At 44.1% G+C, this 17,238-nt stretch overlaps 1 protein-coding gene across 1 annotated transcript in view; it reads left to right on the top strand.

The window, feature by feature from the left end:
* The first annotated feature begins 2,673 nt into the window (after positions 1–2,673).
* The window catches only part of MAL2 (mal, T cell differentiation protein 2), a 38,210-nt gene continuing 23,645 nt past the window's right edge, over positions 2,674–17,238 (top strand). Inside the window, exon 1 of the mRNA XM_075582393.1 lies at positions 2,674–2,903. Coding sequence (XP_075438508.1) covers positions 2,775–2,903 — 129 coding nt within the window. The 5' untranslated portion in view covers positions 2,674–2,774. The remainder of the gene's footprint in view (positions 2,904–17,238) is intronic.

Below are 17,238 nucleotides of genomic sequence, written 5' to 3'. Positions count from 1 at the left end.
TATCTTATTTGGATACATGCTTACGACTGTTTATGGGTTAGCAGCAGTAACATTTATTGTGTTGCATTCTTATGCGTTTGATTTTCTAAAAACATACGAAACCTCCACTTCAATATATTTTATCATCTTTCTGTTTTATCACTTTAGTGAATTATAACTATGAGACGGGAGAAGGTGCCACACACAGGTTATCACACTGGTTTTAAACCTGGTTTTAATGTCTGTGTCAGCTCATCTCTTGGGCAAGTCATTTAATCAAACTGTGCCTCAGGCACCAACAATGGATTATAAACTCTACCGGTCAGGGACTTGTGCCTGTAAAATTCTGTATACACTGTACAGCCACAGATGGAATACCCATGATTGTCTGTCTGCTTAAATGTAAAAAAAGTTCTAGATGTGGCTAGTCTTTACACCAATATTTCCCATACAGAGGGGATGGAGGCCATCCAGCACCAATTGAGTAATTTTGGCAAACACATCACCGGAGTCCATCACCGGATTCTTATTCTCAGTGATAAACATGTTCATTGAAATGTATAACATTATTTAGAGTTATATACCTGCACAGTATTTCTTTATTATATAACGAGGTGTATATATGTTGTTCCACAAGCGGGGACGTAGGATTTTAAACCAGGGGGAGGAGGTAACCCGGTCCCCTCCGGTCCTTCCGTTTCCCCTCCCTTACCTCCGCTCTTGCGGGGCATGTTGTGGAAGGTGCAGGGGGCGATGGCTTGCCGGCGACCCCCTCTGCAGGGCGCCACCATTGTTGGTTGCGCGCGCACTCCCGGAGGTTCGCGCATGCGCAGAGCACAGTCGGCGGCCATTACGAGTCGCCCATGTGTAGAACGCCATGCACATGCGGCCACAGTGAAATGAAGGCTCCGCGGGGATTACAAGCCCCATAGAGCTTAGGGGCTGCGTACCATCTGACGCCAGGGAGCCAAGGAGACGGCTGTTTCCCCTGGAAGGGGAAGAGATATATATTTGTGCACTGAGAGTGCAGAGGTCAGTTGGGATCTGGACAGAGAGGGTGCAGGTAGGGTCCAGGGAGAAGTGCTCTTTTGGACTAGGCCAGATACCCCCCAAGGTCCCAGATAGATCCCCTGAGCCCCAGTAGATATTGGGAACATTGCATACTGTAGGGAAAGGCCTCAGATATTGACCCTTCCACAGTATTAAGAGAGATATGCTGCAGGACATTGCCTGAAGGAGAAGTGCGGCCTGTAGCATGGGAGCATACCAAGACTCCTTGATAGAGAGTATTTATAGGGGTACCATCCAGCTGGAGGCCCCTCCAGAGGCATCCGCCTAAGAATTCACCTAGGAAAGGAGTAGCAGATTGCGGCGCGGAACCACGTCTGATCCGAGGAGTTCTACTATTTGTCCTGGTCTGGACTAAGACTAAGACCCCAACACAGGAAAGTGGGCTATCCTACAGACACTCTTTGGGGGAGGGATAGCTGGTGGACACTCAGTAGTTAAGTACCAAGGCACACCAGAACTTTGAGGTTTACAGCGGGGAGTTGTTACTGTGGGGAGACACCTTGCGGGGCTGTGTTATGGGGAAGATATATATTTTGTGAATAGTAAATACTGTTATCATATATCTGTGTGCAATTACTGTGTGTATTGGTTCCAGGGGGGGGGCTCCTCCCACCGTGTCGGGATCCCTCGCCGGTGGAGGCGCTGCACCTAGACGATAAATATACCCCAGGCTCCCAGTGGCGGAGGCTCAGGCCTCTTGTCAGCCGAACAGGTGAAAGCAGCACAGGTAGTTTCAGTACCCAGGGGGTACAAGGGCTACATATATATATAGCAAATGGAAATATTACTGTTTGCTCATTTGCATGTCTTAGTCAGGTCTGCAACCCTATAGGGAACCATGTTAAAAATGGTTTTGAAGCAAAAGGTGACACTGTGTGCTCATTTGCATGTCATTTCCCAGATACCCTTGCTGCAGTGGAAGCGCTGTGTGATAATGGTGAAAGGCGGGGTTGCAGACCTGTCTAAAACATGCAGATGAGCACACAGTAATGGAGGGTTTTTGTCACACACACACACACACACACACACACACACACACACACACACACACACACACACACACACACACACACACACACACACACACACACACACACACACACACACACACACACACACACACACACACAATATAACATTTATATAAGCATTTATCTTATTTTCTTTTCATTCACATTTTCCTGCTGCTCACGGCATTGTTTTTATACTTACTGTACCTTTTTTTACATCTGTGATTGACCTTTCTCTTATTAATCCTCACCTCCCCACCTTTGAAACAGTAACTAGCACTAACTCTATACACAGTACACGGTGCTTTATTCTTGCCTTGCCTTCCTCTCCTCCTTCCTTCCCTGTCATTTTGCTTTTCCTTACCTTCTCCTCACTCCTCTGCTCCTTCTGCCAGATTACCCTGTGCTAGCCCTATTTATTAATATTGCAGTCCAGTTTTCAGCTTCTTTTTGCTTATTGTTCTATCATTTTTTTTTCTCTCCCACGTTCTTCGCTACTCTATCCCACCTCGCCCTCCGCACACTATTGAGGCTGTTTCTATGGGTACTTAGTTGTGTGTCCCCCTCTCCCTCCCTCTTTCCCTCCTCCTTGTACCTGACTCCTGCACACAGACTGGCTGGGCTGGGCGGGAGCTGCAGGAAGATCACGTGCTCAGGGCAGGTATGCCAGGTTCTATAGCACCCTGACACTGTCACATACACACAAAGCAGGCAATGGCTGAGACAGGGCTCCCTCCGGTGCCCAGCCCCGCGGCTCTCTCCTACCCTGCAGCCTCTGTCACGTTACCCACGGGGATAGAAGTGCTCAGGACCTACTCTGGAGCCTTTGTCTTTTTGGAAATTGTAAGTTGGGTTGCGGGAAATGTGTGAAGGTAGTAGTGTGTGTGGGGGGGGGAGGGGGGCGGAGTGGGAGAGCGAAGGGAGGGGGGAATGGGGGGGGGGGGGGTAGGGGAATGGGGAGGGGGGAATGGGGGGGGGGGGGGGTAGGGGAATGGGGGGGGGGGTAGGGGAATGGGGGGGGGGGTAGGGGAGTGGGAGGGGGCAATGGGAGAGTGAAGGGAAAGGAGGGAGAGTCGGAGGGGAGAATGTCAGAAGATCATGGGGCTTCATGAATGTCTACCATTTATCCAAGCAGGGAATGACCATTAGGAGTGAGTGTCACTTATTCAGCCTCATATCAAGGATTGGATACATTGTTGAGTCCAAAGCTGATCTCAGGGATGTTAAATTGTTGGAGTGAAATATAATTGTGGCTCAGCTGTCCCTGCTGTATCTCACTTATTGCAATGTTGACATTGACAACTACACTTTCTGTATGTTGGGGCAGTTGCATTTTGCCAGCTGGGTCCAGTGAAGGCAATCCCACTTTATACTAATAGTGAGTCTCATTCTTGGGACTGGAGTTCGCTCATTTAAATGTGATTTTATTAATGTTAGCAGCCCTATACCCGTAAATGTGTGTAAGTCGCATTAGAAGCCATTATTTAGCAATACATTTATTTGTAGGATACTATATGTCTCACCACCCATTGGAAAGTAACACACTCAGATCTCAGTGTTCAAACGATCTTGTTGAAATGGTCATTTATTTAGTGTGAGCCTCACTCAGTTAAAGGCAATTAATTAGCAGCAACCCTCATTTGTTGAGAAGCACAATATTTGTATTGCATTAACATGTCATTTTTAAGTCCAGAACTCCCAGTACACTATCTCATTGATTGAATCTGTAAACTGTATATGCAGGGATGTACACCCTGTCCTTTCTATATGCTGCCCAATTCTATTTATCAAGGATAATCCTCAGATGTTAACTGAAATTTATACATTTCTACTGTCTTCCCAATAAAAGTTTTCATACTAATTTAATAAAACATTTTCCTCAAACCTGCCTTACACCCAAATCATACAGTATTCTGTGCTTTAACTGCAACTAGGGTCTTGTGGGTAATGACATGTACTCATATTACATTACTAATTAATATCATTTATTTATGATTGTCCAATATACACAGTACACGCTACTGTATATTGGGCACTGCGTCGGGAAATAAAATAATATTAAGGTACGGGAAAAATAAAATTCAGGACGAGAAGGTTTTGTGAGCTGCTTCCTTTCAGCTGGGATGCTTATACTGTAGCTTTATATGAGATGATCAGTATTATGATAGAGGCAGGAGGTAGAAGATTGAGGATTTCAAGTGGGTGATGCATAAGCTTCCTTGAAGCAGTGGGTTTCAGGTATTTTTTTACATTTGTGTAGGGTGGGAGAGAGTCTGATGTTGCGGGGCAGGTTTTTTTTCCATAGGTTTGGGTGCAGCCTGGGAGAAGCCTTGGAGACGGGAGGGGCGATGAGGTTACAAAGGCAGAGAAGAGCAGGAGATCATGGGCAGAGCAAAGAGGACACGTGAGGGAGTATTTGGATATGAGTTCCGAGATGTATGGAGGGGCTTCATTGTGAAGAGCTTTGCATGTGAGGATGTGGCTCTTACATTTGGTACCCAGTATAGCGATTTGCATAGAGGGAAGGAAGAGACGTTACGGGGCTGTGAGAAAACGTGGTTTGGCAGCAGCATTTAGAATGTACTGGAGGGGAGCTGACCAGCTGGAAGGAGATTACAGAAGTGAAGGTGGGATATTTTCAAAGAGAGGATTAAGATTTGGGTGGATTCTGGGGTGAGAAAGAGGCGGATTCTGACAATACTGCCAAGGTGGAAGCGACAAGGGTATGTGTGGAACAATAGAGAAGGATTAATCGACGAAGACTTCCCAGGTGGTTGGCTGTGGGGTATTGGAGCTATGGTGGAGTCATCATGTTTATAGTCAATGTCATTGCAGGGATGGATTTCAGTGGGGTAGAAAATGAGAGGTTCTGTCGTCTTGGACATATTGAGATATACAGTAGGTGGAACATACAGGGGAAGATAGCAGAGAGACAATTAGTGACACAGTTGTGGAGGGTGAGGGCCCTGGAGAGGACAGATACATTTGGGTAATATCAGCATAAATATGATAATTAAAACCAAGAGTGGATTAGTTCATGGGTGCAAAACTGGAGGGGCGTGAAGTGGGGCGGGGGGTGGCACGGCGCTTACAGAGGCCCCGCACTCTTCCCCCAACATATTAAATGCCGGTGGAGCGCGCAAAGCCTCTGTAAAATAAGTCCCTTACCTTGTCTCCGGTGGCTTGGCAACGCCGCGTCAAATGATGCAAACACAGGAGAAAATGTAAGGGGGGTTCGCGAGCAGAGGAGGGAGAGCAGCAAGGGGTGCGCAGACAAAAAAGTTTGCACACCTCTGGATTAGTTCACCAATCAAGGAGTGTATACTAATGGTATCTGCAGAAGATTAAGAGATCCTGCTTATTCCCCACCCTAAAAGTTCTCATATATCAAGATTCACTAACAATAAGCCGAGTCCGGAATATGCTACAAAAAACATGCAAAAGGTTATTGCTTTTGAGAAATTAATTTGTGTGTGTTTTCCATCGACTATATTTTTGTTGTGTCAGACCTGGGCAGGGCTGTGCATGGAGGTAGCACAAACCATATTAACAACCGTTTCACCCTTATAAACACTAATGTTAGATCCTCCTAAACACTTTATAGCAGGATTCACTGACCTCTAACAAAGGTTATCTTACTGCGATCCCGCATTAAAAGCGTATTCTTGTATAGTGCTTCTAGTTTTTCCGTACTGTGTAGCGCTTTACAGAGACATTTTGCAGGCACAGGTCCCCGTGGAGCTTACAATCTATGTTTTTGGTGCCCGAGGCACAGGGAGATAAAGTGACTTGCCCAAGGTCACAAGGAGCCGACACCGGGAATTGAAGTGTTTATGTTGTGTTTTTTTGAATGTATGGTGAGATGAAAAATAGAGAAAACATTTTCGTTTCATAGAGCATCTTGCACATTAAGAATTATGTTTTTGACCATACCTGTTCATTCATGTCAGGTGATTGTGCAAGGCGTATCCCTGAGGTGGAAATGTCAAAAGACATTCACTTCTTCAGTGCCTGTAATAACAATAGCATCTTTTTGTATAGCGCTGCTAGTTATACGTAGCGCTTTACAGAGACATTTTGCAGGCACAGGTCCCTGCCCCGTGGAGCTTACAATCTATGGTTTTGGTGCCTGAGGCACAGGGAGACAAGGTGACAAGGAGCCGATACCGGGAATTGAACCAGGCTCCGCTGCTTCAAACTCTCAGTGCCAGTCAGTGTCTTTTACTCACTGAGCCACTCCCTCTCCCTGTATAAGGAAATTGTAGAGATGAAGAAATACAAAAAGGTGTGTGGAGTGATTCAACCTTTAGACTGTGGCTAAGTTTACGTCAATGTCATAGGTACTGTAGTGTAATTCAAGCTAGTTGTGTTTTATGACTGACACGTTTTATATATTATCAAAGCATTAGGAAGTCACCAGACAAGCCAGCTTGTTTGTGTGTAGCCTGGCAGGGTAGGGCGTTGAAACAACTCAGCTTTTCTACTGTACCTTGGAACTAAATGGTTGTCAGGGCCATCTCAAGGACTCAAGCCAGATTAACAAACAGAAAGGCAGTTATTTGTTATCAGTTTTCAGCTCACAGCATTCATTGTACAGTAGTAGTGCATCCGGGTACTGAGTAAGAAGTACTCAAGTAGAAGGGAAAGTTAAGAATGGGTATTGATTCTCATTTCAATGAATAAGTCCTGTGTTGGCGCATTTCTTTCATCCAAGTATATTCACTTTGTAGCCATGGCTGGGTGTGGCTACTATTCTACCCTGTCCTGACATCTCAGTCCTGGTAACAGCAGGCAGTGATGGGACCAATCGTGGGTTTTCCCCACTCAAGGCAGTACCCTTGAGTGACAGGGGAGGAGGTGGAATTAGGTCTGAGTGGTGCCCAATCCTGGGTTCAGACCTGGTACCCTCCCCCTACTGTACTCAAGGGGGTTGCATCTCAAAATTGTTAGTTGGTCTCTACCCCTGAGAGAGACAAGGTATCCCACCCAGGCTGCTGTGTACTGATAGGCCCAGGGTCCCTTCCCTTCGGGGGAGTGAGTGATTACCTATACTTCTGGTCCTGCTAGAAGGCTAAGGAAGAGCTAGGACTGTTGTCGGGGCCCTTGACCCGTAGTGCAGGTCCAGGGACCATCTGAAGTTTGAGAGACCAGAGCTGTGACTGCATTGGACAGACTGTGCTGTACAGAAGAATAAACAAGTTCCTGTTATATATACCTCCTGCATGGTGTGTAATCTTTCCTGGGAAAGAGGAGTCTGTTCTACTGTGGGAGATTACCTTCATACATCTGGAGGCGCTGAGTACCTTGGAGTAAATTTCGGGTATGTACCCCACAAATCTGTTCTGCAGTCCCCACAAACATCGGCAGCCTCCTCAGCCTCTTGTGAGCCAACAGGTAGCATGCACCATACCCCTGGTAACAGGGGAATCTCCCATAGGGTGGGGGAAACACCGTTACACTTTTAGGACTCAAATTGTGGCGGTGTAATGCATTCTCAGTGCATTTGACAAATAAGTGGCTAGTGGGAGTAAGTCTACAAATTATGATTTGTAAAATGGATTTTCTTTCTCTGTGTTGTGGCTAATAACTTTAACTCACGTGAAAATTAATTTCTTTCATCAAAACTCACAAGTAGTGCATATTTTTCCCAATGTCAACAAAATGTGTGTCAGTGTGCCTGCATGTGTGTCAGTGTGCCTGCATGTGTGTCAGTGTGCCTGCATGTGTATCAGTGTGCCTGCCTGCATGTGTGTCAGTGTGCCTGCATGTGTGTCAGTGTGCCTGCATGTGTATCAGTGTGCCTGCATGTGTGTCAGTGTTAGTGTGCCTGCATGTGTGTCAGTGTGCCTGCATGTGTGTCAGTGTGCCTGCATGTGTGTCAGTGTGCCTGCATGTGTATCAGTGTGCCTGCATGTGTGTCAGTGTTAGTGTGCCTGCATGTATGTCAGTGTGCCTGCATGTGTGTCAGTGTGCCTGCATGTGTGTCAGTGTGCCTGCATGTGTGTCAGTGTCAATGTGCCTGCATGTGTGTCAGTGTCAGTGTGCCTACATGTGTGCCAGTGTCAATGTGCCTGCATGTGTGTCAGTGTGCCTACATGTGTGCCAGTGTCAATGTGCCTGCATGTGTCAGTGTGCCTGCATGTGTCAGTGTCAATGTGCCTGCATGTGTGTCAGTGTCAGTGTGCCTACATGTGTGCCAGTGTCAATGTGCCTACATGTGTGCCAGTGTCAATGTGCCTTCATGTGTCAGTGTCAATGTGCCTGCATGTTTGTCAGTGTGCCTGCATGTGTGTCAGTGTCAATGTGCCTGCATATGTGTCAGTGTCAATGTGCCTGCATGTGTGTCAGTGTCAGTGTGCCTGCATGTGTGTCAGTGTGCCTACATGTGTGCCAGTGTCAATGTGCCTGCATGTGTGTCAGTGTCAGTGTGCCTGCACGGGTGTCAGTGTCAGTGTGCCTGCATGTGTGTCAGTGTGCCTGCATGTGTGTCAGTGTGTGTGCCTGCATGTGTTTCAGTGTCAGTGTGCCTGCATGTGTGCCAGTGTCAGTGTGCCTGCATGTGTGTGTCAGTGTGCCTGCATGTGTGTGTCAGTGTGCCTGCATGTGTGTGTCAGTGTGCCTGCATATGTGTCAGTGTCAGTGCATGATCTTTTTTTTAGTGCTAAATTGCTGTGAGGGCTAAGGATCACACGGGGTTCCTCTATCAAGGCAAATGTGGTGCAATTTGGAGACAAAACAACTGTATCTAAGAAATAATCCTATTTTTTACAGTTGGATTTTTTTTTATTTTGATGCCTATGGTGTGTTATTTTTGCCCCAGAATTGCACCATTTTTGCCTTGATAGATATGTAGGGCCACCGACACAGGGAAGAGCTGGGACAACTGTCACGGGTTGAGCGATGGAGGGGTGCCCGGCTAGCCATTCCCAGAAGTTGGACCCGGGCGGTCAAAAGTCAGGCCCAACTTACTCTCCAAATCAGAGTCCACCACACCCAACAGGCCGTCAGGCCAAGGTCAAGAGTTCAATCCCGGGCCCCAAGAATGCTGTCGGCAAGCCTGTTGGTACATAATATAGATTGTAAGCTCCTCGAGTCAGGATCTCTTCTAACACACTGAAGGTCTATCCTACGTCTTCTAACAGAAATTGAATCCTGTCTGTAAATGTTACTTATGCCCATAATTATATCTCTGACTGTGCATAAAATATCTGTAAACTGAATATATAACCTTTGTTCATTTAATGCAGCCATTTATTATTATAACTGGTTCCCTGTCTGGCTCTTGGGTAACAAAATAATTGTATTTCATTGCAGTTGTTCTAAAACTGACTGTAAAGTATTGCAATGCCCCCTTAAGTGGAGACCTGTATTTACTTAAACATATAAATGATGATGATATCCTCTTTTACATTTGTATCTGGTTCTTTTTATTTTCTACCAGGGGAAAAATAATCGTTCACAAACTAATTTAAAAAGTGTAGCTCCAGAGTATGTCATTGTTTAAACCCCTCTCCTGAGTTAGGACAGGAGACCCATGTTGTAGGTGGTTAACAAGGCAATCCATGATGCTCAATTAAAGAAAAAACAAACGAAATGTGTTGAAACAATATATTGGTTCTGTAGATCAGTACTATTTGATTTGAGGAAGAGAGCATTGTTCTCAAAAACGTGCCTATGCATGTATAATATTGTAGCGTAGGGTTGCCAGATTTAAGTATTTATAATACGGGACGCCCCCACCACCACAATACACACACATAATCCCCTCCCCCCCCGACACAAACATACAGAAACACACACATTTCCCCCACCACCACAACACACAGAGAGTGTATAAAATTGCAAAATCATTTTTATATCCGTCCTTTGCAATGTCTAAAGCTGAGTCCCCAGTGCCACACACACAGCACAGCCCTCTATGGGGCAGGCCCCAGTGACTCTGGCGCGCAAAACGCTGTGACGCGTACGCTGGCATGGAAGACAAGAATTTTTCTCTTCCCGTGCAGCGACGCAGTCACATGGTTGGCACGCAGCCAATGGCAGGGCAGATATGCCCCGTCATGGGCGTGCCCCCATCATGGCCCCGCCCCCGCGCTCCCCTGCAGCTCCCCTAAAGACCGCAGATGGCGGCTGTAGTCTCTGCACACGTTGTCATGCCGCCAGGCGCACGTGCAGCAGGGAGGACTGGGGCCGGAGCCTAACAAACTGAAAAGAGCCTACACTTCTTTGACATTCATAGCTAATTCCTTAAACTTTGATTTCTTTCTCAAAGGAATGAATATTTGAGGAATTAGCTATGAATGTCCAAGAAGTGAGGGCTCTTTTCAGTTTGTTAGACATTGCAAAGGACTGATATAAAAAGGATTTGTGCAATTTTACATTTACTTACACGGTGTGTGTGTGTGTGTGTGTCTTTCATCTTCATAGGAAGTATTAGCTTCGCTGTATATTGCCAAAAATGCATATTCAATTATTCCTCATTTTTATTTTAACAGAACTAAAACACAATGCTGCATATTTTTGAGTACTTTGATTTACTGTAGTTTTCGCAAGACTTGTTTGCATCCTTACATAGCAGTATGAAAAAGAACATTGAGCTTAATGTTTACCTGGTAAACAGAGACCAGAGACAGGCTGTGCAAGGTATTGGAATGACATCTGTTATGGAATCAGGGCCAGATTAAGGAGCGAGCAACAGGTACAGTACATGAATATGTCCACCCTTATTAAGGGGGCCCAAGGACCCTCAAAATAATTTATTTATAAAACTATTTTTTTAAATGTGAAAAAGAAGATGGAAAACTATGCACTCACACCATTTAAATACCTTATGTAGCGATGGAGTACCTGCTGTGTCTGGTATAATACAAGTATATTGATGCTTTGCCAAAGACACATGAATGTCCAACTTAGGATCCAATGAATCGTTATGTATTTGCAGCTGACCGTGACAATAAGGCACAATGTTTTGGAGGGGCTCAACCCCCTTCACCTGGTCACATAGTGTTGTCCGGTGTAATAGTCAGGTGCAATAGTATTGACAATATTGTTTCACCTGACAAAGGGGTTTGCACCCCCCGGAAATGTTGTTCCGTATTGTCACGGTCGCCTGCAAATAAAAAGTGATTCTTGAATCCTGTGTTCGATATTCATGGGTGTGCAGCGGAGCATAAATATACTGACATTTACTTACAGTACAATAAAACCCCATGGAAACTACCAATTTTTTTTATATAGAAAGGTCTTATATAATACATAAACTATAACGTGAGCTCTTAAGTAACAATTCATTTCCAACATTCACTTTTTGTGAATATTCAGTGGTCACCATATATTGATCCCAGAGAAGTATGAGTTTGCGGTGAGCTGTGCTACTTTTCGTTAAATCAGCATGATAGTACAAGGGCACCTGTGGAGAATTATCATCTCAATCCATTAAGTATGTTATAACCTGCAATGACCCTACAGAAAATAGAAAATTAATGTATACTATGGAAATATGATGTATGCAAATGTTTGTCCCTTAACATATTGACTCAGTGTGATCTCGTAAACAGTTTTTTGTATTTTTGGAAACAAGTTGATATGAGAAGAGATCTTGTTAAGTAGCCCCTCTTAGATTTACGATGTTACTGATCACACTTAGGTGGCTTTTTATGAAAGTGAAAATCAGGCAAAAATCCCTGAAAACCAGGGCAATTTTTTAGATGACCTTGTTTCTCTGCTGATCGGCAGTTATAAAGCTTGTTCTGATGATTTTTCTTTCCGGTTTGCCTCTGTGGCCCGAGCTAAAACTAATTGAACCATTTAGGTGATTTACCATATGAAAAGCGGTTGTTTTTTTGGGGTGTATTTCCTATTCTGTTCTGCTGTATGAATTAAACATGCAGAGTTGTAAATCCTTAGATATTTTACACAGATTGACACCTTTATTTTGCCCTTTTGTTTGTCTGCCACCTCTAAAATGGTCATAGGGCATCATTTTTTAATTGAATAGTTATAGGTTGAATTGTGTGTTTGAATTATATAATATTCAAAAATGTTGATGATTGTTTAAAGAAAAGAACACACTAAACACACACACACACATCTACTGTGTGTATGTATACATATACAGTATGTATATGTACTTCAGTATTAGGTGATACTTTTTTTATTTGGACTTACAATTTATGTCATATGATGAGCTAAAAAAAAACCCAGAGATGTACTGTAGATAAGTTAGGGTGAGAAAGTGGTGTTTGAATACATGGACGGGGAATAAACGGTGACAAGGGATAGCATGTAGGAGGAAGGGGGTGCTGTGTGGGGGGAGGAAGGTGTGGCTAAGAACATTGGCAGAGAGGCGGGCAGGATAATTACAAACAATTGTGATAGTGTGTGAGAAACCCTATATCAGCATTAAGTCCTCTTGTTTTGGTGTCAAAGAGTCTTATCATTCTAAGTTCAAATTTTTTTCATTTTTGGGTGCGTTTAAACATTCCATTGTGCATTTTGATTTTTATATCATTTATGGAATGATCAAGTAGTGAGAAATGATGTCCCACAGGTGAGCAGTATCTTCCTTCTTCATGGTGTTGTATAGAGTGTCTGTGCATATTCATTCTGCCTTGAAGCTTTTGGCTGGTTTCCCCAATGTAGCATCCTTGGTCACATTTATTACATTGAATCATATATACTACGTTCCTGGATGTGCAACAGTATGATCCTTTAACATTGAGTGCTCCATTGTTGTGACTGGCTGTGGGATCTTGGCATATATGTTTGCAGAGTTTGCAATGGGTGTTGTTGCACGTTTTTGTGCCATTATCAGTGTCTTTAAGTTTGTTATGAAGTTTTCTGTTGTCTAATTTCTGTTTGAGGTTTGGTGGTTGCAGGAACACAAGAATGGGAGATTTGGGGAATATTTCTTTTAATGTCACATCCTCTGTGAGCATGGGTTGCAAATCTTTGATTATTTTTTCGTCTCCCACTCATATAAAACAAGGTATCATACACAGCCAGGCTATAAGATACCACAACATATGCTCTGACACTGAAGACAGAAACAGACATCTCACAACCCTGACCGAATCGTTCAGACAGAAGGGATACAAGCCAAAGACTATTGCCAGAATTATCACATCTGCACTAAAAACCCACAAGAACACGTGCTACAATACAGACAGAACCTACTACACACATACCACTAGTGGCCACATACAACCCTACCCTAGAGGGATTACGAAAAATAATCAAAGATCTGCAACCCATGCTGGCAGAGGATGTGACATTAAAAGAAATCTTCCCCAAACCTCCCATTTTTGCATTCCGGCAACCACCAAACCTCAAACAGAAATTAGTCAACAGAGAACTTCATAACAAACTTAAAGACACAGATAATGGCACAAAACCGTGCAACAACACACGTTGCAAACTCTGCAAGTCACAACCATGGAACACTCAATATTAAAGGATCCTACTGGTGCACATCCAGGAATGTGGTTTATATGATGCAATGCAACAAATGTGACCAAAGATGCTACATTGGGGAAACCAGCCAAAAGCTTCAAGGCAGAATAAATATGCACAGACACTCTATACAACACCATGAAGAAGGAAGATACTACTTACCAGTGGGACATAATTTCTCACTACCAGATCATTCCATAAATGATTTAAAAATCAAAATCCACAATGGAATGTTTAAACGTACCCAAGAACAGAAAACATTTGAACTCAGAATGATGAGATTCTTTGGCCCCAAAATAAGAGGACATAATGCCGATATGGGGTTTCTCACACACTATCACAATTGTTTGTAATTATCCTGCTTGCCTCTCTGCCAATGTTCTTATACACACATATTATTAAATGGTTGTGTTGTCATTGTTAGTAATATATATATATATACAGTATATATATAACATTTTCTAACATTGACAATCCAGTCTATTTAATAATATGCGTTGTGCTCTGACTATATTCGTTATCATTATATATCACAAAATACAATTACAACTGCATTTACTAGTCTATTTGCAAAATTGATCGTTCAGTGCATTTGCCTATTGATTAAAAAACATGACTTGACTAGACGTGTGAACGCAAAAACTTCCTCTAGGTAAATAGCCTCATAGTAGACTATGTATTGAGATGTATTACTAATCACTCAACCCAACGCCTCATTTCTAAACAGTTATTGAGCCACTGATTGAGCCACCTGTGCTGAAGCAGGGATATCCTTAAAACCTGACCTGTTGGTGGCCCTTGAGGACTGGAGTTGCCCACCCCTGAACTAGAGAGATATGCTATGGCTTACTTCAGTTCAGCCTTCCAGTGTCATACAGGGCATCCACGATTGCTACCTCTTGACAGGAAAGCAGAAACATCTGAATCATGTTATTATTAATGTAATGATGCATAGCCCTGACAGATCCACACTTAGGAGCCAAGCTTTAGCACGCCTCAGATCCCATTGAAATGAATCCAAGTAAAGGCATGCTAAAGCTTGGCACACGTTTGTGAATTTGGGCCATAGTGTGCTTATGCATTTTTAAACATGGTATGGATACATTTTAAAAGGGTTTTGCCAGTCAACTAATATGTAACTAGACATTTTATAGCATTACTGTACTGTATGTTGTGTTCCTTTTCACTTTTAAGTCAGATTGATATGACCATGGTGAGCACAATCTATCCTAGCAGTTTAAACACTGTACAAAGCATGATTGTGAGATACTCTTTAGGCCGAGTCCATAGAAGGACAGGCCGTGCTGAGGCGTGCGGACGCTCCGCGCTGAGCCCCTGCATCCTCAATGAGGATGCCTTGAGAGGGGGCTCACGCGAGCGTCCACAGGCGTGCTGAGGCGTTGGAGGTTTCAGCCGAGCGCCAAGCTGTTTTTCAGCGCGCTGTCGGCTGAAAACCTCCAATCACAGCACAGTCGCGGGCGATTGGCCCAGCGACGTCACTGCCCCGCCTCCAACCCCCCCCTCCCCCCCGGCTCCGATCGCGCCCGCTGGCTAGCCTGTATGGGCATGAAATCGCCCAGATTTCAGCAGGCGAGCCTCAGCGTCAGCGCGGTTCAGATCGCCTCATGCCTCTATGGCCCGGGCCTTAGAATATTGTCTGTGATGTTTTGCCTCTAGGACTATTATTGTTTTGCTATTTTTTGTTGTTTTTTTTTAATAATAAAATATGTTCAAATGGGGACTTTGTAATTAAATAACCCCTGATCAAACCAGCTATTCCTTGGTAAATATGGACCATATTCACTAGGCAATCTTCTGACATAAGACGCCTTTCTCTGCATGAAGACACCTTACAGACCATTGTACTCCTGTAAAGGGAAGGTGTGTTAGAAGACTGCTTAGTACATATGGGCCTACGTGTCATATTTAGTAAGTTGCGCTAAGCCATGAGACATCTTACGGCCATGTTTCTGTGAAAGCAAATCTATAATGCTCTACATGGGGCAATTTTACAGCGCTTAATGTACAGATATAGCCCATATAGGGCCACATTGACTAAGCGGTGCTAAGCCATAAGGCAACTTAGGGTCCATTACGGTAAATGTGGCCAGTAAGTAGTTAGCATCCCGCAACACTTTCAAATGAATGGCCCTAAGGTGCATTATGGCTTAGCACTGCTTAGTCAATGTGGCCCTATGTGGGCTATACCTGTACATTAACCTCTGTAAATTTGCACCATATTGAACATCAAAGATTTGCTATTCTGTCTGTCATATCAAATACAGTATCAGAAACATATTAATTTAGTCCCTTTAAATGTATCTATTGGGCAGAAATAATTGTACAATAAATATTTTGGAATGCACAAAAAAGTAGCGGAATATTTGTTATGGAGCAGAAAGATTTTCACATGCAATTATTATGCGTGTTAAAAGTATATGCACATATTTACTAAGTTTAGCTTTTCCACAAAACACTGTCCACATTTTACACATGCAATTTCAGATTTTTAAAGTGTATGTTTTCGAATACTACTTACTGCATACAGTATGCTTTTATCACTTTAAAAAAGGATTTGGCCATGGTTTTCCAACAACACTTGAGCCATCACAAATCTTGTACAGTTATCCTTCCTGAAGTGTACCACAAATAGTATGCCTCATGTGAGGGCGTTTGGATTGCATAATAATGGTATTACTTAGAGGCTGTAATAAATAAGGTATTATCAATCTTTTTGTGTTTAGCAATGGCTCTAACATTACCTGCTGCGACTTGTTAATTTAATTTCCAGTTAATAGCCTGGCTTACTGGTTTATTCACTCATTTACCAAAACCTGGATACACAATCATGTTACTCAATTCGCTTCCAGTAAAACGCGGAATTAATTTAGGAATTTACGTTTTGCTCACAGATATTTACATTACACTACGTCTCCATGTCTTTTGGTTTCTGTATATAAAACACATGTATAGCCACAGATCGCTGTGGTACTCACTGAGCTAGAGCAGCGTTCTCCTTTCCACAGTACAAGCGAAGACTTTCATTGGAAACTCTTCCATATGGCTCTCTGTTATATTTACATCCATCTAAGAGACATGGAGACTATGGCCTGATTAGTGATCAATGTGGCTTAAATAATGTACTGGGACTGTGCCTGACTTAAAATAGAGCTACATTTTTAGTCTTAAAAGTAAGTTTAATAAATGTTTATATTTAACTAGCTGAGAGACCCGGCGTTGCCCGGGATGTAATGTTCCCGTTCCTCTCTCTCCTCCCCCCTCTCTCTGTTTGTCCCCCATTCACATCAATCCAGTCCCCCCCTCCCTCCCTCCTTTACAGCTTCATGTAGCGTGTGTGCGTCAGTCACTGTGTGTTTGCTCGCGCGTCAGTGAGTCTGAGGCAGAAACACAAACACACACAGACTGACTGACGCACACACAGTCAGTGTGTGCGTGCGTCAGTCAGGCTTTGTGTGCGCGTCAGTCAGTGTGTGCGTGCGTGCGGCAGTCAGTCAGTGTGTGCGCGCGGGGCGTCAAAGGCAGGGGGGGGCGTCAAAGGCAGGGGGGGGGCGTCAAAGGGAGGGGGGGGGCGTCAAAGGGAGGGGGGGGGCGTCAAAGGGAGGGGGGGGGGCGTCAAAGGGAGGGGGGGGGGCGTCAAAGGAGGGGGGGGGCGTCAAAGGGAGGGGGGGGCGTCAAAGGGAGGGGGGGGGCGTCAAAGGGAGGGGGA

Source organism: Ascaphus truei, chromosome 2 (assembly GCF_040206685.1).
Source record: "Ascaphus truei isolate aAscTru1 chromosome 2, aAscTru1.hap1, whole genome shotgun sequence".
Lineage (NCBI taxonomy): Eukaryota > Metazoa > Chordata > Amphibia > Anura > Ascaphidae > Ascaphus > Ascaphus truei.
This window is presented reverse-complemented; position numbering and strand designations above follow the sequence as displayed.